Below are 22460 nucleotides of genomic sequence, written 5' to 3'. Positions count from 1 at the left end.
GTCGGCCAGGACCAATGTGGATATGATATTAAAATTCTATCTCAGGCTAATAATTCTAACCAAGTTTGACTCATTTACTATGAAAATTGAGCAAAAAATGCTCATTAATGTGTTTTTCCTATATAAACTATAGTAAACTTGACCCCCGGGGCCTCCCCAAGGGGAAACATGAGACCCCAGGGTCATCAAATTTACAATTTTTATAAAACAAACTTTAAGACCTTTTCATCTATAAAATGTATTTGATTCTACCATTTCCAGAATTTTAGAAGAATATTTTTGAAGTTTTAGTCTATTTGACCTTTTTTGGCCCTGCCCCTCTGCCCCCAGGGGGTCGGCCTGGACCAATTTGGATATGATGTTAAAATGCTATCTCAAGCTAATTCTAACCAAGTTTGACTCGTTTCCAATGAAAATTGAGCATAAAATGCTCATAAATGTTTTCCCTATATAAACTATAGAAAACTTAACCCCCTCCCCAGGGGGAAACCTGAGACCCCAGGGTCATATAATTCATAATTTTTGTAGAGGGCCTTGAGACCTTTCTATCTATGAAGAGTATTTGATTCTACCACATCTGTGAGTATAGAGAAGAAGATTTTTGAAATTTTACTCAATTTTACCCCTTTTGGCCCCTCCCACAGCCCCCTGGGGGGTGGGGACCATATAATTCACAATTTTGATTGGTCTTATGCCTTAGAAGGTTTGTGCAAAATTTCATTGAAATTGCTTCTGCAGTTTTGGAGAAGAAGTCGAAAATGTAAATTGTTTATGGACATACGACCCACGACGGACGACGGACGATGCACGACGACGGACAAAAGGCGATTAGAATAGGTCACTTAAGACTTCGTCTCAGGTGACCTAAAAAACTAAACTAGGGCATTAACTACCTTGGCAATAATCGTATACGAAATTAATTAGATATGGTGTCATAGCAGCCATCTTCAATCCAGGATCAACCAAAGATATAACAACACTTTGTACTATTTGTTCTTTATACACCCGGTAATCATGGTTTTTTTTTAGCATAAGGCCTCCTCAATGAAAATTTAATCGAAATATGGAACTTACTATATAAACACTCAACAAAAATAGAAAAAAACAGTTGACACACAGTATTTTCTTATTTAATCAACTGCAAGTTGCTTTTTGTATCTATAGCATTATTTACTAATTGTTCCTAGTATCTTGTAACCTAATTCATTCATTTTCACATTGAAATTTTTAACAATCATTTAAAAATAAATTGATTGTGTTCTTATGACATATAAAATATTGGAACAATATAGGCTTAAAGTGAATTCCACAGAAAACTGAATTTAAAGATGCTCCACCGCTGACAAATGGTATTTTTTCACTACCAAAAACAGCAGCAGAAGATTTAGTATTTTTCTTCAGTTACAAAAAGTTACTTACTTTACACCATTACCACCATTAAAAAGTTTGTGCTTCTAATTTTACTTCAAGTTAAATATATGAAAAATAATTAATTGCATCCCGTAAAAATTCTGTGTCACTATATTCTATATGGAATGAAGTACTGATAGCGCATGCACCAAAGGCGAAATAAATCATTTTATATTATTTTTTGTGTTAATTAGGCATATATATACATGATTAAACACTCATTATTGTTCAAATGATGAATATCATGTATGCTCTCTCGGCGGTGGAGCATCTTTAAATCGTTGAAATACAACACAAGTCATTACATGGTCTTACGTATTCCAATCAAAATGAAGTTTTAGTCTGGGTCATTAAAGTTAACGTTAGGATTCTATATAAATATTTGTTTTAGATGGAATTTACAACTGATTTTGTCAAAAATACTTGTTATTCTATGAAAAAGAGGTAGGTATTTGACATTGATGACTATCTAAATATATTAATATAACTTATATGTTTTATATTGTCACAATCCAAATTTTGAAAATGTTACCCTCAGCATCAGGTAAATGGCCTATCGGAAGTTAGAGCTGGTGAAAGGGTCAAAACAAGGGTCATGTGCGGAACCACATTTTAGTATAATTTTAACACATTTTAAACCTTAAAATATGCATATATTTATTGTCTTCATATTGTTATTCAATAATATTTATGATATTTTTTGTAATGATGTAATTAATATCTGAAAATAATAATAAAAAAAAATGTAATTTTTAAAATATCAAATAAATGAAATCCTGATTTTTTTTGTTCTACACATGTCCGGTTTCACTATTATCTTTGACTAAACAAAATGGCGGTCATTATGATTGGCTTGCCTGCCTACTGCAACAGCATACCGTTCACGTTGACTATGTTTTATTTATGTGAGTAAATCCTTTTTGTCTGAAATCATAATTGTTTGTACGGATTAACTAATTTTAAAGAGTTTTGAAGAGATTTTTTCTGATTTTAAACAGTATTGAATTGGCCATGTTGATTTTGCTAGCTGGCTCTGGCTAAAAACGATCATGGTGGACATCGTGAATGCATGACTGAATAAGATTAATTGCTACAACAATTCACACCTTATGAAAGTTTGGGTATTACAGGGGCCTGATATGAGTCTTAAGCCCTGAGGTGTAATTAAAATTGCGCTTATGGCTTTATCTGACCCAAATTTTTGTGAGCTTTTTAACACTATTGTACAAGTTGCTGAAAATTCGGGTTATTTGATGAGGGCACCGACGGGTCAATCGGGTTACGCATTCTAAAATGTCTAAAAAACGGGTCAACCCGGGAAAATCGGGTGAGTTGACAATACTGTATGTTTTATATTGTCACAATCCAAATTTTGAAAATGTTACCCTCAGCATCAGGTAAATGGCCTATCGGAAGTTAGAGCTAGGTTAGATATGACATAATGTTCCAAAAGTGTCTCATCGTGCTATACCTCTAACACTGTTGGAGTAGGTCTTACGGTGCTACTGGATTAACGAAAACACATGTATAATGTTTACAGTGCAATGTTATCATATTCAGTATAACTTATGATTATAAATGCAACTACCTGCTTTTATAAAGTAAAATCACAAAAATCCATATATTGATTTTTGTTAAATTTGAATATTTTTTTCTTGCTGGGTATCAATTTCGGTACACATCATGTGACAAAACTAGAAGTTTCGACATACACTATTAATCCTTTTAACTGTAAAAATAAGCACTGTAACCCCCCCCCCCCCCCCCCCCCCCCCAAAAAAAAAAAAAAGCATCAAAATAAAGTTTGATTTCTTCAAACCAAAAAAAAAAAAGATGAAAAAAGTTATATACCCCTAGCAACAAATGTCATATTGAGAAATCTGCGTGCATTGGTATCAATTTTGAAACAATGACGTTACAGTGTGAATAAAATCTCGCTTCTAAGTCTCCTGTCAATTTTAGCTGAGAATTCTTCCCATACAATGTATGTTTTCGTATTTCTTCTTTCGTGTTGTCATTCAATTAAAACACTACAGAAAACACCCCAAAAGGAAGAGCATAAATCTATAAAAAGTTCAATTAATAACGATAATTATCATTATTAACGTTATTGTCGTGAATTAATCTGTCTGTCTGTTGTCTTTCTTCATTGGGTATTTGCTAAGTTCATCGGTCTTTAACGTGGAAAGACAATCACTCTGGTTACATTTCCATTAACAAAAAATGATAGAAAATGTTTGCGAACGAACTGAATCTACAATGTGTTTTACAACAAAAAGCCTAAATCACACACGTAGTCAACAGTAACAAACTCACCGCGTTCTGTAAAAACGTCTGGCAATGGAGCGCTTCCATTCTTGAAAAATGTCCCGCTTTTGTTCCTCTTCAGATATAACATGAGAAACTCTGGGTTCTTCCACTGCACAACGAGCTTCGGCCATCTCCTGCTGTTTGACGGAGAACGCACCAAAGTTCTGTTATTCGTCTGTGTAGTAATGAGCTCCAAAGTTGTCTGCTATCAGTTTCTAATTAAAATTTATAGGATTCGCCTATACATCCGGACTGTTCTATTTATATGTGTTTTCTTGATTCCTGCAATAATCGTCAAATAAGAATATCAAAAGGAGTAATTTATGATGTCATCTTCAAACAAAAACTTAATTTAGTTTGGTCCACAGATTTTATTACTCATAGGTTTAAGATTTGTTTCGTTCAAATTTCAAAGTTTGTAAAATAATTTACACACTGCAGGTGCCCGTGTCTGTATCGATTTAGCGCTTACACCAGTCGGGATTCAACCTGTGAAAAATATAGCGTCACATGAACCAAGAAAATAACAAAATGAAACTCTCGATACCAAAATGTAATGCTTATTGTTTGAAATATCAAAAACAATTAAAGAACTAAAAAAATATATTTTTTATATCGAATCACCATTTCTATCCAATATTTTACTAAACCATTTCCATCAAACAGGTTTTCAATTACTAAAAATATTTCCATCAATTTTAATCACGTGACTATTTGTGATCGGCGGCTGGCGAGCACGGCAATATCCGAAAGGGTAAAAATGTAATTGTATGGTAATTATGTAATGATTTTAATGCTTGCTAACGCTGTAGCTGAGTTGACTACTTGGCTTTTCAGATTATTGCACAAAGAAGATGATTATATTATTTAACCTTGCAAAAACCATCGTTGTTGTGAGGAGTGGGGGCCTTCTTTTAGTCGCCATCTTGAATACTATATATTGTGTATTTTCCTATATTTTTGACAGTTTTTTCATTATCAGGCTTATTTTGTCACTCCCTGTTCTTTTACAAATTTGTTGTTTTCTCATTTTCGAAAAAAAAACCAGAGGCAACATGTTCTTATGTAGCACCACCTCCGTAAAACTAAATCATTTGAAGAAAAATAAGAGTTATTGCCCGCTGACCTACTTTTTAAAGGTCCGGGGGTTATCGGTTTTACTATACACCAACATTCTTTTGGTATGAATTTTTCGTTTTCTTGCTATTATTTTGCGACATAAAACAAATAATTGTGGTTAAGATCAATTATTTTGCTTTTTATTAATTTACTTTGATTGTAGATCTTGATGAATCCAATTATCTGTGTGATTAATGTGTTAATGTGAAACATATATCTTCAAGGGCATTAGGCCTAGATCTGAGAGTAATGATTGATACAGTATATAGATAGTTTGGGTTTTGTTTATATGACTCAGATGTTTTGTATATCCGTCTATGATACGATAACTTCATTTTGGATGTCTATATGAAAGAAAGGGACATAACTCTGTATTTATTTTGTGAAATTCTCTGACCTGCAATTTCGTAAATCGAGTTAGAATGATCTTTATAACCCCTCCATTTGTAAAAATGTAAAGTCAAAACAAATTTTAGAAATTTCAAATTTTGTATCACAGTTTGTGATAGGTGTTTGAAAAATGAAGTCTTTTTCAGGTAAAATTAGAATGGACTCTGCGATTTTCTTACTCAATAATTTCAAGGGCCTGTACCTTTTCAATTGGGAAAACAATACATTGCATATTTCTTGAAACACATATAGTTTAGAGAGCCTTTCTTTATTTGGGAAAATATGTACACAAAATTGTGAAAATATAGCTAAATTTCTCTAGAGGAAGGGGCCTTTATTCAGCCCCAAATGTACCTAAAAAATCACAGGGACTTTCAGATATAAGTAGAGTCCTTTAATTATCTGTGCTTAAAAAGGATATAAGCCAAGGACAGCTTAAACATAAACCATGGTAACTATATGTAGATCCATTGACCAACAATATTAGCATTGATGATTTATACCCCAAGACTTTGGTGTAAATTGCTTTATAAAAACATTTCTTTTTTACATTTTCAATCTACAATTATTTTTTTTCACTAGCATTTACATGAACTTTTTTCTTGTAATTTGTATTTCATCACATTTACTTTCATTGTTCCTTAAAAAAAATTCATAAATAGTTACAGGTAATTTTCAAAATATTTATTTTATAATTAATGAACAGAGATACTGAGTAAAATTTTTATGTTAAGACTTTTGATTTATCTGACATTTGTTTTGGGATATTTTTAGTTGTTGCGAAAACATCTTGTTTGATCATTTGAGCAATATTGATATAAGTCCTGATGGAAATGCAGTTTTTCATGCAGAGGTTTGAAGTCTTAGTGAACTCCAGTCTGCAACTTTAAGCACTAGTCCGATGCCCATGACTAGTAATTTTACTGCCGGACAAGTACCAATTATAATGAGTTTGTCCAATTGGACTAGTGGCTCCTCAACTGATTAAAATCAGTAAATACTATATTTACATGAGCGGTGGTCAATTGCATTTTTCGACACATTTTGAGTGCAGAATGTATGCAACTGTTTCTTTCCGGATGCATCATTTTGTGAGAATTTTCATTCAAGAACGCATCCTGACCAATTTGGGTAAAAACTTCAAACTGATTATGACTGAAGTATTGAAGCAAAACTGCTGTATATTTCATTTGGAATCAGTGATTAAATAGTCGGACTAATGAAATTTTGGGGTTACCTTGTCCAAATGACTAGCTGCGAAAAAAATTAACGTCACGGACTAAAACTTTTTCTGTGTACACTGTTGTCGTATACAGACAACAGAAAAATGTGAAGTCTCATCCCTGTTGTCGTATAAAGATGACAAAAAACTTGGTGTTACCCAATTTATGATTAGTTATTTTAGGCAGACAACATATGAGTTACACAATAAAATTTTCACAAAAACAACTTCCTATCTTACTTCAAGGTGAAAATATTTTAAAAACAATTAATGCTGGCCAAAAAAAAAGGTCTATGGCAATATGCCTAATATAGAATGAAGTACTGATTCACATCCAGCAAAAGCAAAACAAGTTAATTGATGTTTTATTTTTGTTAATTAGTTATAGACATTCACATGATTATACAGCAATAGTAGTTCAAACGATGTGTCAGCGATATAGCATCTTTCAGTAACATTACAACAATGTTATATGCAGGTGCAGGGCTTTTTTTCAGCATGATTTGGGGCCTTATTCCCCATGGCAAAGCCTTATATTTTTTCCCAATTCAAGCCTTAAATTTCCCTAAATCAAAGTTTCTTGATAACTATCCAAAATATTGCATGAGCTTAGTTGGATAAGGATTCAATATATGTGAATTGGCTTCAGAAAAGTACATTAACTACACTCGATTAAAAAAATTATTCATTATGATTTATTTCCTATTCCATAATTTTCCTCAAATCTTTCTTTTGTCGCACATTAATTTTCCCAAATTCAAAGCCATGGGCCCCATTCCTAAAGCAGTGAGAAAAAGCTCTGAGGTGTCCCTCAGTTTATTGCATTTTAATCCATGCACAACAAAAATTATACCATTTGATTAAACTTGTAAACAATGAATTTCTTAATGATTTCTTAATAATTCATCATTTTGACAGATCATCTATGACTACTAATACCATGTAGAATTATGGATCTTTCTGTGATCTACCTGAGTAGTTGACCTTCCTCTGATTCATTCACCAGCAGCACCTACTACAAAAAGGTAAAACAAAGGTGTACTCGGTTGGATTTATAATTTTACACAATATGTTTATGAATCTCATAGAGTTGCTAGTCACATATAGTAGAAAATAGATCTGAAACAAATAGCAGATTTTGCTGATGTATTCGAATAGTATTTGAATATTCGGACCTTAATGTCAAAGATCTTTGAAACTCCCAAATTCTCTGTACTCATTCAAATTTCCCGCTCTCTACTGTACTGGGAGTAAATATAGCCTTCATCCTAAATGTGTATCGAGCAAATGCATGTCATTGCAGAGATCAATTAAACAAAGTTTTACATCAGTGGGTTGTTTATAACATCGATATTTTGTCCTAAATTACCTATAATTTACATGCTAATATTGATTGCTGATTGTTTAGTTAAAATACAGCAAAATTATTTGACAGGATCCCGGGAAAGACAGACGTGTGTAAAACGTGTGCATGTCAACAGTCAGTCAGAAGATCGTTTTTACAGTCTGCGAAAAAATTTTGCATATGCATAATATTTAAATAATATAATGTACTTATTGTTTGAAATTTTATTATTTTTGACGATTTTACTAATATTTTCTCGATAATTGTCCCAATTGCCCGCCACTGTGTTGTTAACAACCACGCTTCAGTCTGCCGATTTTGCGAGAATTAAACCATTTTATGATTGAATATTACTGGTACTCATCTTTATCATATTTTCAATGTAAAATATTTCTTTTAAACGTTTTTACCAATATTTATATGATACATATTTTTGCTAAAGTGACGAGTAAAATGAAAGTAAAACTTACTATTTTCACCTGAATAATGACCTAATAATGCGTCATAAGGGAGGTAAATATTTATCGAATATTCAAATACTATTTAACTATTAGAAAATTCGTTGATAGATGTTCATTCACGAATATTAGAATATTTGTTTCAACTCTAGTAGAATATAGAGGAAAAATTACCTTGATAAATCTTGAATGTCACTATTCCAATCTTCAGATCATGTTAGCAAAAGATTTAATTTAAAAAAGTATAATATATTTAATTTGCTATGTACGATGTACTGATTCTTTTTGTGTGAAATAAATACTGGTGAGGTTGGATGTTCACTAAATCTAACTGATCATCTTATCTAAACATAATTTTTTAATTTTTTTGATAATCATTGATTATGTTTTACTTTAAAGTGAAGATGGTGAAGCGAACCTCCGGTCCTACTCGCAATATGCCACGACGGAGCAGTGCTAGGTCCATTGGACTAGAGCTGATGATGGATTGCCACACTGAGGAACTGTCAACAGCTCAGATTCAGCACATAAAGAAATGTCGCCTGGAGTTTGATAATGCCATGGCAATGATCAAAGCAGCCCAGGCAAAAGCGCGAGCAGGAAAGGCAACTGTGTCCATCCAGAAAGTCCACTCGAAGAACATTCCACCCCCAAATCCTGTGTCTGTCCCTGTCAATCAGCAAAATCAACGTATGTCAAAATGAACTTTTTTGTTTGTTCACAGATTTCTGTTTTCTATTTATAGGTTAAAATGATATTATTTTCAAGATTGGACGTTGGCAGATATTAGTTACATTAATTCTGGAAATAAATGAAATCATATGTTTATATTATACTGTGGTGATCGAAAATGTTTTTCTTTATTTACTGCTGCATCAGCTATTAAATGAAGTATGAAAAATAGCAACTGTTTTCATTTGTGCTCCTAATTCCATTATGAACAATATAAGTAAGATTGTTGGGAAACTCCAGTTTGTTGCATAAACTTCTATAATAAACTTAAGTTTATAGAAAATGTTATCTTTTATGTAAAGCTGAACGCTCAGCAAGTCCCGATGTGATCTTTGTTGGTGAAAGCCCGCCCCCACCAACCCAGAAAACAACAGTGACATCTAAGCCTGCAGCACCCCCACCAAGGCCGATTACGAAATCACAAACTATCACGCCTGCTGTACAGACAGCTTCTCCACTAATGGCCAACATACAGGGCTCTCAGCAGTACATCATCAGGGGCAGCACTGTTGGAAACACAGTGGTAAGTCAGGAGAGGTAACATTCACATAAAAATTAACAAGGGAGATAATTTTATTTTATTAGCCCACCATCATCAGATGGTGGGCTATTCAAATCGCCTTTCGTCCGTGGTCCGTGGTCCGTCCGTCCGTCCGTCCGTTAACAATTCTTGTTACCGCTATTTCTCAGAAAGTACTTTAGGGGTCTTTCTTAAACTTCATATGCAGGTTCCTTTAGGACCCTAGTTGTGCATATTGCATTTTGGGACCGATCAGTCAACAAGATGGCCGACAGGCGGCCATCTTGGATTTTGATAGTTAAAGTTTGTTACCGCTATTTCTCAGAAAGTACTAGAGGGATCTTTTTCAAATTTGATATGTATGTTCCCCTAGGACCCTAGTTGTGCATAATGCATTTTGGGACCGATCGGTTAACAAGATGGCCGACAGGCGACAGGCGGCCATCTTGGAATTTGATAGTTAAAGTTTGTTACCGCTATTTCTCAGAAAGTACTAGAGGGATCTTTTTCAAATTTGATATGTATGTTCCCCTAGGACCCTAGTTGTGCATAATGCATTTTGGGACCGATCGGTTAACAAGATGGCCGACAGGCGGCCATCTTGGATTTTGATAGTTAAAGTTTGTTACCGCTATTTTTCGGAAAGTACTGAAGGGATCTTTCTCAAATTTCATATGTAGGTTCCCCTAGGACCCTAGTTGTGCATATTGCATTTTGGGACCAATCGGTCAACAAGATGGCTGCCAGGCCACCATCTTGGATTTTGATAGTTAAAGTTTGTTACTGCTATTTCTCAGAAAGTACTGAACGGATCTTTCTTAAATTTCATATGCAGGTTCCCCTAGGACACTAGTTGTGCATAATGCAATTTGGGACCGATCGGTCAACAAGATGGCCGACAGGCGGCCATCTTGGATTTTGATAGTTTAAGTTTGTTACCGCTATTTCTCAGAAAGTACTCAAGGGATCTTTCTCAAATTCATATGTAGGTTCCCCTAGGACCCTAGTTGTGCATATTGCAATTTGGGACCGATCGGGTAACAAGATGGCCGACAGGCGGCCATCTTGGAATTTGATAGTTAAAGTTTGTTACCCAGCTATTTCTCAGAAAGTACTAGAGGGATCTTTTTCAAATTTGATATGTATGTTCCCCTAGGACCCTAGTTGTGCATAATGCATTTTGGGACCGATCGGTTAACAAGATGGCCGACAGGCGGCCATCTTGGATTTTGATAGTTTAAGTTTGTTACCGCTATTTCTCAGAAAGTACTCAAGGGATCTTTCTCAAATTCATATGTAGGTTCTCCTAGGACCCTAGTTGTGCATATTGCAATTTGGGACCGATCGGGTAACAAGATGGCCGACAGGCGGCCATCTTGGAATTTGATAGTTAAAGTTTGTTACCGCTATTTCTCAGAAAGTACTAGAGGGATCTTTTTCAAATTTGATATGTATGTTCCCCTAGGACCCTAGTTGTGCATAATGCATTTTGGGACCGATCGGTTAACAAGATGGCCGACAGGCGGCCATCTTGGATTTTGATAGTTAAAGTTTGTTACCGCTATTTTTCGGAAAGTACTGAAGGGATCTTTCTCAAATTCGATATGCAGGTTCCCCTAGGACCCTCGTTGTGCATATTGCATTTTGGGACCAATCGGTCAACAAGATGGCTGCCAGGCCACCATCTTGGATTTTGATAGTTAAAGTTTGTTACTGCTATTTCTCAGAAAGTACTAAAGGGATCTTTTTCAAATTTCATATACAGTGGACTCGCGATAATCCGGACGCCGGTAGTCCGGAAAACTCACAATCCGAACGGAAATGTCAGGGAACGGATTTCCGTAACGTTATTTATACTCACTAGTCCGGAAATTCGTATTCCGAATCCGGAACTCCATTTTGGGAACGGAATGTCATTTTCGTTAATAAATTCCCGCAATAATCCGGACAATTTGTTGTCGCCACGTGCCGAGAAAAACCAAGGCCAGCTACAGTCATATGTACAATACACACAATCACTTGACACTGAGTGTGTTGTCATAACGACGGCTGCCAGGTCATAGCCACGGGCGTTCATGCAGTCATGTAACAGTTCATTGGTTTTCTATAGGAGATCAAATTTCAGTGTTGTTATTGAGATACGCAATATATGTTTAGCCACACACTTTTAAACATACAGTTTGAGCTTGGGTACGGGTACGTATGCTGTAGATACCTTACTTGTTTCGCATGCAGAATATATCGCTATGAGTATCGAATGCAATAAAGTGAGATAATACTCACAAAATTAATAAGAATTTTAAATGTATGTGAATCTATTCGAATTCATCGTCTGTGGTATAAGATATAAAGGCTACGGCATATGCCATTTACACGTGTGTGACATTGTGCACGAAGTTAGACGTGAACGGGCGCGTGGTTGTTACAAACGTCTGTAAGTCAGAAAGCAAAGATTTGTAGAAATGGTCATTAAAAACACACATTATACAAAATAACAATTATGAGTTTATAAAATGTTCACAACTATTTGTTATCATAGTTTTTTTTATGCCAAGAACGTAGATGACATTGATCCATTGTTAGGCATCGTATTTTGAAGAAGAAATACGTTTATTCAATATTTTTAACGTAATGATATAAAAATACCTATAAATCATAACAAACGAAGTATTAATTATGATACACGTATATTACATAAAAGCCTATCATCGATTACAAGGTCAAGGGGAGTAACCCATACGTGCCAATTTAATTGACTAAGAACACGGAATTCGGCAGTCCAGAAAACTCGTCATCCGGACGGTTTAGGCTGGGAACGAAGGTGTCCGGATTATCGAGGGTCCACTGTATAGGTTCCCCTAGGGCCCTAGTTGTGCATATTGCATTTTGGGACCGATCAGTCAACAAGATGGCTACCAGGTGGCCATCTTGGATTTTGGTAGTGGAAGTTTGTTACCACTATTTCTCAGAAAGTATTGAAGGGAACTCAAGCAAATTCCATACACAGGTTCCCCTAGGACCCTAGTTATGCATATTGCGTTTTGGGACCAATCGGTCAACAAGATGGCCGCCTGGCAGCCATCTTGCATTTTGATAGTTAAAGTTTGTTATTGCTATTTCTTAAAAAGTACTAAAGGGATCTCTCTCAAATTTTATATGTAGGTTCCCCTAGGGCCCTAGTGGTGCATATTGTATTTTGTAACTGATAGGTCAACAAGGTGGCTGCACGGCCGCCAGCTTGGATTTCATTGTTGAAGTTTGTTACCACTATATCTTAGAAAGTACTATAGCGATCTGTCTCAAATTTTATATGAAGTCGTGTTTGAAAAAGTTTGAAAAGCAGGGAAAAGATCAATCTTTCCATTGTCAGACATAGATCATTCTTTGGTGGGTGCCAAGATCCCTATGGGATCTCTTGTTTAGTACATCATCAGGGGCAGAGCTGTCGGAAACACAGTGGTAAGTCAAGGGAGGTAATCTTCATGTAAATATTAGCAATGTGAGATGTATTTTACAGTATATCATCAGGGGCAGTGTAAACTAGAGCACAGACATAAGTCAGCTCAGGGGAGATAATATGAGTGGCATGTTTAACAAGAGTGAACAATTTACCAACCGTTCACATTGGTGTACAGGTTACAAAGTCTAATCTTTAGTTAATGTGATGCTAATTTTAAAATGGAGATAAATAACTTTATTTATATAGGAGAAGGTATTGGACTCCTTAATTCATCAGGGGATAGCAAAGCAGAAGGCAAATTGAATGTTCATCTCAGGGGAGATAATTTTAGCATTAATTTAAATTGAAGATAATTATATTGTTCTTTTAACAAGAAGATAATTTACTTATGAATGCCAGTCAAGAAGAAGCATAGTGAATTAGATAAATCAAAGACAATCTTATGGGAGATAATTTTATTGTAATATTTCAATATGCAAATACTTTATTGAACATAAATCTGTGATAAGGTGATGTCAGGGGAGGTAATTCTGGCAGTTCATTATGGGCAGATAATTCAGCCATGGAAAATATTTCTTCAGTTATTTCTAACAAGAGGGACATAGTAAAGCAAAGTGATTAGTATACTGGTAGACGATTCTTTTAGTGTTAATCAAACAAAGCAGGGATTAATCTAGGTTTTGGGGGAAACTACCCTTTATCAAAATAGGGGGAAAGTTTGGTGAAATATAGGGGATTTTGAATCTTCTTTTGGTCCAAAATTATACTCATTTTGATGAAAAAGTACTGTAAAAAACTAATTTTATTTTTAGATTTAGTAAAGCAAGATTTAAAGCTCAATAATGAAAAATTTGCGTTTATCATAAAATATGCAGTAGCTGTATGATAAATATGATGAAATTTGCAAACAAAAGTCTAACAAAATTAATGAAAAATAAGTCACAGGGGAAATTGTGTTACAAAAACAATCATTTTTAGCTTCAAATTGGGAATTTTTAAATCTACCATAGGAATATTAGGCCAGAGGGGAATTCATTCCTTGAGGGAAATTTACCCATAAACGGTAATAAATAAAAGCTAGATTGATCCCTGCAAAGGCTATTATTCTAGTAGTATAATAAGGAGAAATAGATGCTACTTTAAAACAACTAGATAATATGAATGAACAAATATTTTGCCCTTTCCAGCAAGGTCCACTACGTCTAGTTCCGTTGAGTTCGGTGAATCAATACCAGCAACAGCCACCAGTTCCTGTCCAGTTCCAGGTGCCGAAACAAAATCCTACACCCCCAGCACGTAAGACTTTCTTTTATGTCAGACCATTGGCAAGCAAAATCCTACACTCCCCCCCCCCCCCCATCAAGTAAGATTTTGAACTTTGAACACACCATCATTAAATGGTGATGAATTGAGTTGCTCTTGTGTAGAAGAACAGGGAAAATACACATTCCTGTTGAGTGCCCCGACCAGGAATCGAACCCGGGTCTCCGGCGTGGAAATCTACGGCTCTACCGACTGAGCCAAAGAAGCATGCTCCGTCAGCTGAGTGACAGAGACCGTATTTAACACTATTTACAAGTCACACCAACCCGCTCCTTTTACACTACTCCCCCCCTGTTCTTCTTGAGATTTCCTAAATCTCAACCCGAGACTCTTTAACCACCTACCATGGGTTATTTATTTGGGCGCCAATGTAGAAGAACAGGGAAAATACACATTCCTGTCGAGTGCCCCGACAAGGAATCAAACCCGGGTCTCCGGCGTGGAAATCTACGGCTCTACCGACTGAGCCAAAGAAGCATGCTCCGTCAGCTGAGTGACAGAGACCGTATTTAACACTATTTACAGGTCACACCGACCCGCTCCTTTTACACTTGAAACAAATTGAATAACAGTTCATGTTGAATTTGTTTCAAGATTAGCTCAATTGATCACCCCATGAAATTGACCAAAGCAAGATTCAATCCTTATATTTAAATTCAATCGTATTAGATGTTTAAAAAAATTGTGAGTTCCTTGGCTTGTGCAAGTCTACAATCGAGAGATGTAAGAAAACAGTGCGTCATTAGAATACAACTCAATAAAAAATAAATAGCGCAAATATTACAATTTGTCATACATTTATTTAGAAACAACACTATTATCAATGTAATACAGATGGAACATGAAACATTTACAATAGATTTAGAAGTGAGTGCAAAAATCGTCCTCCGAAGGCTTCAATTTAAAGCCATCTTGAAAACACATTTTGAAATTCTTCTCAAGTTCTACCAGTGCGATTTGGCACATTTTGAAATTCTTCTCAAGTTCTACCAGTGCGATTTGGCTGAAACTTACATGAAATGATCCTGACATGGTCCCGACAAAGTGTTGTTATTTTTCGGGTCGATCCAAAATACAAGATGGCCGCCACAGCCGCCATCTTGAAAACACATTTTGAACTTCTTCTCAAGTTCTACCGGTGCTATTTGGCTGAAACTTGCATGAAATGATCCTGGCATGGTCCTGACAAAGTGTTGTTATTTTTTGGGTCGATCTGAAATCCAAGATGGCTGCCTCAGCCACCATCTTGAAAACACATTTTGAACTTCTTCTTGAGTTCTACCAGTGCGATTTGGCTGAAACTTGCATGAAACGATCCTGACATGGTCCCGACAAAGTGTTGTTACATTTTTGGTTGATCCCAAATCGAAGATGGCTACAATGACACTATATCTAATTAATTTCCTTAATGTTAAGGCCTTGGGCCTCTTGTTTGAAATAAAATTTGTTGAAAAAAATTGAAAATGATCCTGACATGGTCCTGACAAATTTAAAGTGACACCATATATGATTAATTTTACTAATGCCAAGGTAGTCAGATGACCGTTGAGGCCCAAAGGGATGTTGGATGATTACAATATAGAAAATAAAGTTGTTCACACAAATTTATTTATATCACCGGCATGTTGAAAGAAAACAGACGAACGGAAAACGACACTGGGGTTACATTTTATGAGATGCAGGTGTGTCTTTAACGTTGATAACGGCTATGGGTTTTATCCAGATTAAGTGATTTACACCACTGTTGGTCAAGTCATGATGCATTTGAAAAACAATTTTTCAAAAATTGTTTAGGATCGTTTTCTACTTATATTGTCTACTAAACTTTCGCCTGACTGAAAATGACTTACCTGGACTCACCTGAGCTATAACAATACTTTTAAGGGTAACTTGGTCTAAGATAGAGATAATATATGGTACATAATGCAAATGCATACACTATTATCAAACAAATTATCAAGATTTTGTTTGTGAATATTAATTAGTTTTACTTTAGAAGTTTTTACCTAGATTTTTTCAAAGACTTAATAACCAAATGAAGTCATATGCATCTTAATACTAAGGTTACTCAATTAAATTGGTTTCATTTCATAATTTTAATTGAGTTTTCTTGTTATTATTTGATGCAACCTAATATTTTTACCTTTAGTCACCTGTATTGTTACCTGTATGCTTAACGAGAAGTATATTTGCGGAATAAACAGCATCAATATAAACTACAGGCAATAACAAACAATTTTCATAAAACTTTTATTCACATAATGCAAATGGTTTTCAAGATATACTCATTTATAATTTAGTTATCATTTCCCTGGATTTTACAAAATTAATGCAGCACTGAGAGCCATTACTATACAAACCATTGCAGCAGCCTAAGGGTTAAGTTCAAGAGCAAATGAAACTGGACTTTTTCAGTAGTTTCAACGAGTCCAACTTCAGTGAAAATTGAAATATATAAATATCAACTATTTTGATGATCTATGCTGAATATTTATTGCAATGAAGCCAAGGATAAATTACGGTGATGAATTTTGTTAAATATTTATTTCAGCGAACCCGCGGACATCTCAATCTGTGTCGGCCGCTTCTATGCTAGTCAATAGTGCTATCATGGCCAAACGTCACTTAGAAAGTACACAAGATAGTGCCGGACCAGCCAAAAAGAAACTGAAGAAGCCTGGTGATGTCCTTGATAATATAGGTAAAAAAAAGTCTTGTGTTAATTGACAGTGGGAAATCTAGATAACAATCCCACTTCCTGTAACAATAACATTTCTGGAAGGGAAACTTTTAATTGCAGTAGTTGGAACACAAAATCTATCTTATATCTTTGGGTATAATACTGGCAGGTGTCTGACAATGCACACATGTTGTTTGAGGCTGTATTACATGGCTATCCATGCGATACAGCCTCGTGATGTCATTGGGTCAGCAAAATTATTTTTTCCTCTGTAAAGTTTTAACATGTTTCGCAGAAACTAAGCTGGTTTTCCTTTATAGAAGCAAAAAATAGAATTGCTTTGAAAATATCACACAAGTCTCATGTATGGAGCATTGTCATTTTTTTTCGAACTTATCTCAAAATGGCAAGATATCATAGTTGTAAAATTATATTAAAATCTCAAGGTATGAAGGAAATATATATACTCTTTCAAATGTGGATATGAAAGATAGGGATATTCTAACCTCGGGATACAAAATGTTGTAAAACCTTTAGGCAAGTATTGGGTTTTACTATATTTTGTAACAGTAAAATATCCCTATTCATTAATCCACATATGAAAGAGTTTTAGATTATGACAGGGTGGTACGGCACATGTTATGTGATATCCTAGCTATTCAGAGGGCATTGTATTCTGATTAATGGTGTTTTAACATTTGACATACAGTCAAGCCTGCCTGAAAAGACTACCCAAAGGGGAAAATAGTCTTTATAGCCAGGTGGTCTTTATAAACAGGTCAAAGTGTGTTATAAATGGCCATGTGGAATCTTTAAGAAAGCACCGTCTTAATAAGTGTTTTATAAGGCAGGTTTCACTGTATATACAACATTACCAGACTATAAGATATAAATATAATGTACAAAACATACTCGTCAATAAAAGAATCTGACTGAGCCATAACTCATTCACCCCTGAAGACAAATTTGAACTTTTCTAATTCATGGGCCGGAATAGTTCATTATGAAATTTCAGGGGTGAGCGAGTTAATAACATGTACAAATTATTGTATTGTTCAAAAATTACATTTCACAGGAAGCTGGGTGCCCCTGGATGAATACTACTATGGTAAGATGGAAGGCGACCCTTCATATTTGGAGGACAAAGCAGAATACAGATTCAAGGTATATTACACTGAACCAACATCCAGTCTTCAACTTTTGTTCTGAATATACGATTAAGAAATTTTAGAAAGTAATTTGGCTTGCTAATATTATTATGTATAACATCTGAAATTCCCTTCCTCCTGAATAGATAACCAGGTTATATGTTCCCCTTGTCAAGACTTGATTAACTCATTTTAAATGTCCAACAAATATGCCCACTTATGAAAAAGGAAAGGTATGAAAAGTGGGGAGGGGCACATAGTTTTAGTAATATCCATTCTAAGCTGGGGTGACAATGGGGTCTTATCTGTATTTCATATGGAGACAGATTATTATGTTTTGCTCTGCAAAATTTAGTTAAGTAAGATCATGTTAATTATAAGAAAAAAAAAATTTCAATGTTAAGTAGGCCTGTAAGTATTTAGGTTTGAATGATTAAGTTTATTATTTGATGAAAAAATGGATTTCAATGTAGATTTGTGTAATGTATATGAGTTTGAGCATTTAAGTTTATTAATCAGAGATTAAATAGATGTCAATGTTAAATAGTGTTTGGGTATGAATGATGAATCATTTTCCCTCCTCAGTGCTGGTACTGTTCTAAAATGCTGTACAATAACGTCAAGGCCATGATGCACATTCAAGGTCATATTGACAGTGGCAAGCAGCACAACCTTGACCTTAGTGACCTCACACAGTGTAAGCACTGTTATAAGCAGTTTGATACGCCCTTTGAGATGCAGACCCACGTGGAAAAGGTAAGTTCTTTTATGTGATTAATAGAATCTTTCTCTACCTAGAGGGTGAGACAACAAAATCACAACCACAATGAACGTCCAACCCGAGGCTTGCCTAGGGTTTGACATTCAGGAATTCCCCCGAGGGTTGTGATTTTGCTGTCACATCCTCATAGGTAGGGGATGATTCTTTTTCTCCCACATACAAAAGAAAAAGAAGAGATAGTAGCCTAAACACAAGCATTTTCACCGCGACATGAACATGGTTCCATCATCTGCATGTCAATATTGATGACGTCATCAACAATTCACACCATGGTCACACCGCATGAAGTCATGATGTCACGTAATTGTCTTCAGGTTCAAAAGGTTAGCGGGCGCAATCTGTCATACCCTATAGGGGTTGACAGAGAAATCTTCCACGGCTAAAAACGGTGACAAATCAGTGGTGGGATACAGTCATGAGAATAGCAGATTGACAATTATGATATTTCAACCATTTTTTGATGGCGTGTTCTCAAAACTTCTGGTTAAAAAATGGCTGCATTGGTTGAGTGGTTAACATGTCTTTACACACTGGCCTCCACCTCTTTGTTTTGAGATTGAATCTAGCAATGTCCAGGTACTGACTGATAGTTGTTTTACTCTGACTCTCCCCACCTCTTAAATCTAGAACTTACTTTAAAAGCCTTGGTTATTTTCAGGGTGTTGAAATAAAACAAAATACAAATTAATAGGTAAACTGGTACAATAGGCATGTAAAGAAAATGTGGTGTATTTATATTATAAATAACCATTTGTTTTATATTTGTTTTGTCATTTAAGATATTGTCGAATATGTCCACACTATTGTAATTTAAGTAATTTGTATCGTACAGACATACATTTTAAGGATCCAGTGTTAACTGGAATACAACCGTTGATTTTACTTCCTTGACCCATTTGTTTTATAGGTACATATGAATGGAGCGAACGTCCTGCTGTGTCGGATCTGTGAACGCGACCATGAATCTCGAAATGCACTTACACACCACATGCGTCAGAACCACAATGCCTGTGAAATGCCATACATATGTCACTTGTGTAACTTCCGCTCATCCATGTACAGTGATGTTGTGGACCACTTCAAAAAGGTAAGGGCGCTCATCCATGTACAGTGATGTTGTGGACCACTTTAAAAAGGTAAAGCCGCTCATCCATGTACAGCGAGGTTGTGGACCACTTCAAAAGGGTAAGGCCGCTCACATGTACAGTGATGTTGTGGACCACTTCAAAAAGGTAAGGGTGCTCATCCATGTACAGTGATGTTGTGGACCACTTCAAAAAGGTAAGGGCGCTCATCCATGTACAGTGATGTTGTGGACCACTTTAAAAAGGTAAGGGCGCTCATCCATGTACAGTAATGTTGTGGACCACTTCAAAAAGGTAAGGGCGCTCATCCATGTACAGTGATGTTGTGGACCACTTCAAAAAGGTAAGGGCGCTCATCCATGTACAGTGATGTTGTGGACCACTTCAAAAAGGTAAGGGCGCTCATCCATGTACAGTAATGTTGTGGACCACTTCAAAAAGGTAAAGCCGCTCATCCATGTACAGCGAGGTTGTGGACCACTTCAAAAGGGTAAGGCCGCTCACATGTACAGTGATGTTGTGGACCACTTCAAAAAGGTAAGGGTGCTCATCCATGTACACTGATGTTGTGGACCACTTCAAAAAGGTAAGGCCACTCATCCATGTACAGTGATGTTGTGGACCACTTCAAAAAGGTAAAGCAGCTCATCAATGTAAAAAAATCACCTTTTATATCCTTCTATATCATCTTCAAAAAATAGTTTAATTATGACAGTAGATGTACAGTCAAACCTCAATGTATCGAAGTTCAAGGGACCATCAGAAAAACTTTGAAACATGGAGACTTTGAATTCTTCGTAGTTGAAATATTAGACCGATGGTTTTTTTTTACTATGACCAACTGTGGTAGTTGTGTACATGTCGTCTCCGTGCCGTAAACTTTATAATCATTGTATTTACAGCAAGCAAAACAAAATAAAAACGAAGTATGCAATTAATACCGTTAGCATTACATATGTATATTATAAACAAGACTTATGTGTACTAGGTCTAACCAATGTACATGTGTTCGTTTGGTGACTATTTAAGCGATGGTTAATATTGCGGAATGAATATAAAAACGAAAACACTTGTAAAAATGAAACTAAAAAGGAGAAACCGAAAGCGCTACAACACCTACAAAATACTTCAATTTAGAATGATCGATTTGTTCCAGTATTTATGCCAAAGTTTTGCAATGTATCAGTTTTGAGTATGAGTAATGTGGCTCGCTATTTACCGTTCCGTAAATTCTACAAACCGCTACCAATGGCGGCGGCGAACATAAAAAAAATGACTAACTATATCTTTGCCATACTAATGATTTAATAATGCAGCTTGTAAAAACAAAGCACCGGGTATCGGCCTGATCAGTGATATTAATTATCTTGATGATATCAAGCAAGCAACACAAGCTGTCATAATCCCTATTGTCCGGCCAAGGGCCGCCGTCGCGAGACAGCTAGGTGTGACAGCATGCCGCAGGGTATCGGCGAACACCTGGTCTGTACAGGTAATTATTTATTCAAATTATCGAGTGTCAGTTACCTATGATTCTATAGCAAATGGTCCATGAAAAAAGTTTGATACATCGAGAACTTCGATTCATAAAACTTTGATTCATACATGGGTTAGTTAGTAATGTTATATAGTGACAAAATTCGGGACCAGACAAAAAGTTTGATACAGCAAGAAATTTGATTCATCAGAGTTCGAATCATCGAGGTTTGACTGTATTTTCATTATGCTCGCTATGCTAGAATTAGTTTATACTATTACTTTCTGATGGTATTTAAAACTGTTCAAACAATTTCCATGTTGATCAAAGATATGCTGATATTTTATCATACAGTATTGGACCCAATACAGAGGATTCCGCTTATTTGAATAAGTCATTTTCCAGAAGAAAATATGCAAATATGCAAATAACCGGAGGTTTCGTTTAATTGATAAATTATATATACGTAAATTATTTAACACTTGAAACGAACAACAAGTAATAATTTTCGAAGTTGTAAATCGATTTAATTGTTTAATAACAAAAAATATTTCAATATTAAATTCTTGTTTACGTTAGATCGACACGTGAATCTTAGAGAAACAGCTTAACGATCAATATCAAATGCAATAACTAAACAGGATTGAATTTATGTCTGCAGTTCTGAACATAAATAATAAACAAATTTACGTACATTTGCCTGGCAAAATGAGCTTACGATCGTGATTAAACTTCAAAGTGCCGATCAACTAGTAGTGTTGTTTTTACACATGTGTATGAATTCGAAAATGGCGGCAGGTGATGAAGCCATGCGTTCACTGGACCTAAATGTGTTTTGAGAATTCTTCCTGTATTGTTGATCGATACGGCGAATAGCTTGAAAACATTTCAGAAATTAATGAATATTCAAGTAGCAATGAAACAACATAGCAATATGTTTTGTATCCTACATACTGTACGAAACTTGCGGTAGTCATTGCACGCCGACTTTGCATGCTAT

General features: G+C 35.5%; 1 protein-coding gene and 1 pseudogene across 6 annotated transcripts in view; one reads left to right on the top strand and one right to left on the bottom strand.

Annotated features, from left to right (window-relative positions):
• LOC138306622 (carnitine O-palmitoyltransferase 1, liver isoform-like) overlaps window positions 1-3952 on the bottom strand; it is a 56794-nt pseudogene extending 52842 nt beyond the window's left edge.
• Window positions 3953-4430: 478 nt separating this feature from the next.
• Window positions 4431-22460, top strand: part of LOC138306269 (uncharacterized) — a 39549-nt gene continuing 21519 nt past the window's right edge. For 4 of the 6 annotated variants that reach the window (XM_069246683.1, XM_069246681.1, XM_069246682.1 and 1 more), the window contains exons 1-9: window positions 4433-4482; window positions 7370-7476; window positions 8654-8944; window positions 9289-9509; window positions 14154-14262; window positions 16841-16990; window positions 18045-18133; window positions 18703-18873; window positions 19806-19985. In XM_069246683.1, coding sequence (XP_069102784.1) covers window positions 8659-8944; window positions 9289-9509; window positions 14154-14262; window positions 16841-16990; window positions 18045-18133; window positions 18703-18873; window positions 19806-19985 — 1206 coding nt within the window. In that variant the 5' untranslated portion in view covers window positions 4433-4482; window positions 7370-7476; window positions 8654-8658. Of the gene's footprint in view, window positions 4494-7369; window positions 7477-8653; window positions 8945-9288; window positions 9510-14153; window positions 14263-16840; window positions 16991-18044; window positions 18134-18702; window positions 18874-19805; window positions 19986-22460 lie in introns of all 6 variants that reach the window. The other 2 variants (XM_069246679.1, XM_069246680.1) reach the window with 2 other exon arrangements.

Source organism: Argopecten irradians, chromosome 13 (genome assembly GCF_041381155.1).
Source record: "Argopecten irradians isolate NY chromosome 13, Ai_NY, whole genome shotgun sequence".
NCBI lineage: Eukaryota > Metazoa > Mollusca > Bivalvia > Pectinida > Pectinidae > Argopecten > Argopecten irradians.
This window is presented reverse-complemented; position numbering and strand designations above follow the sequence as displayed.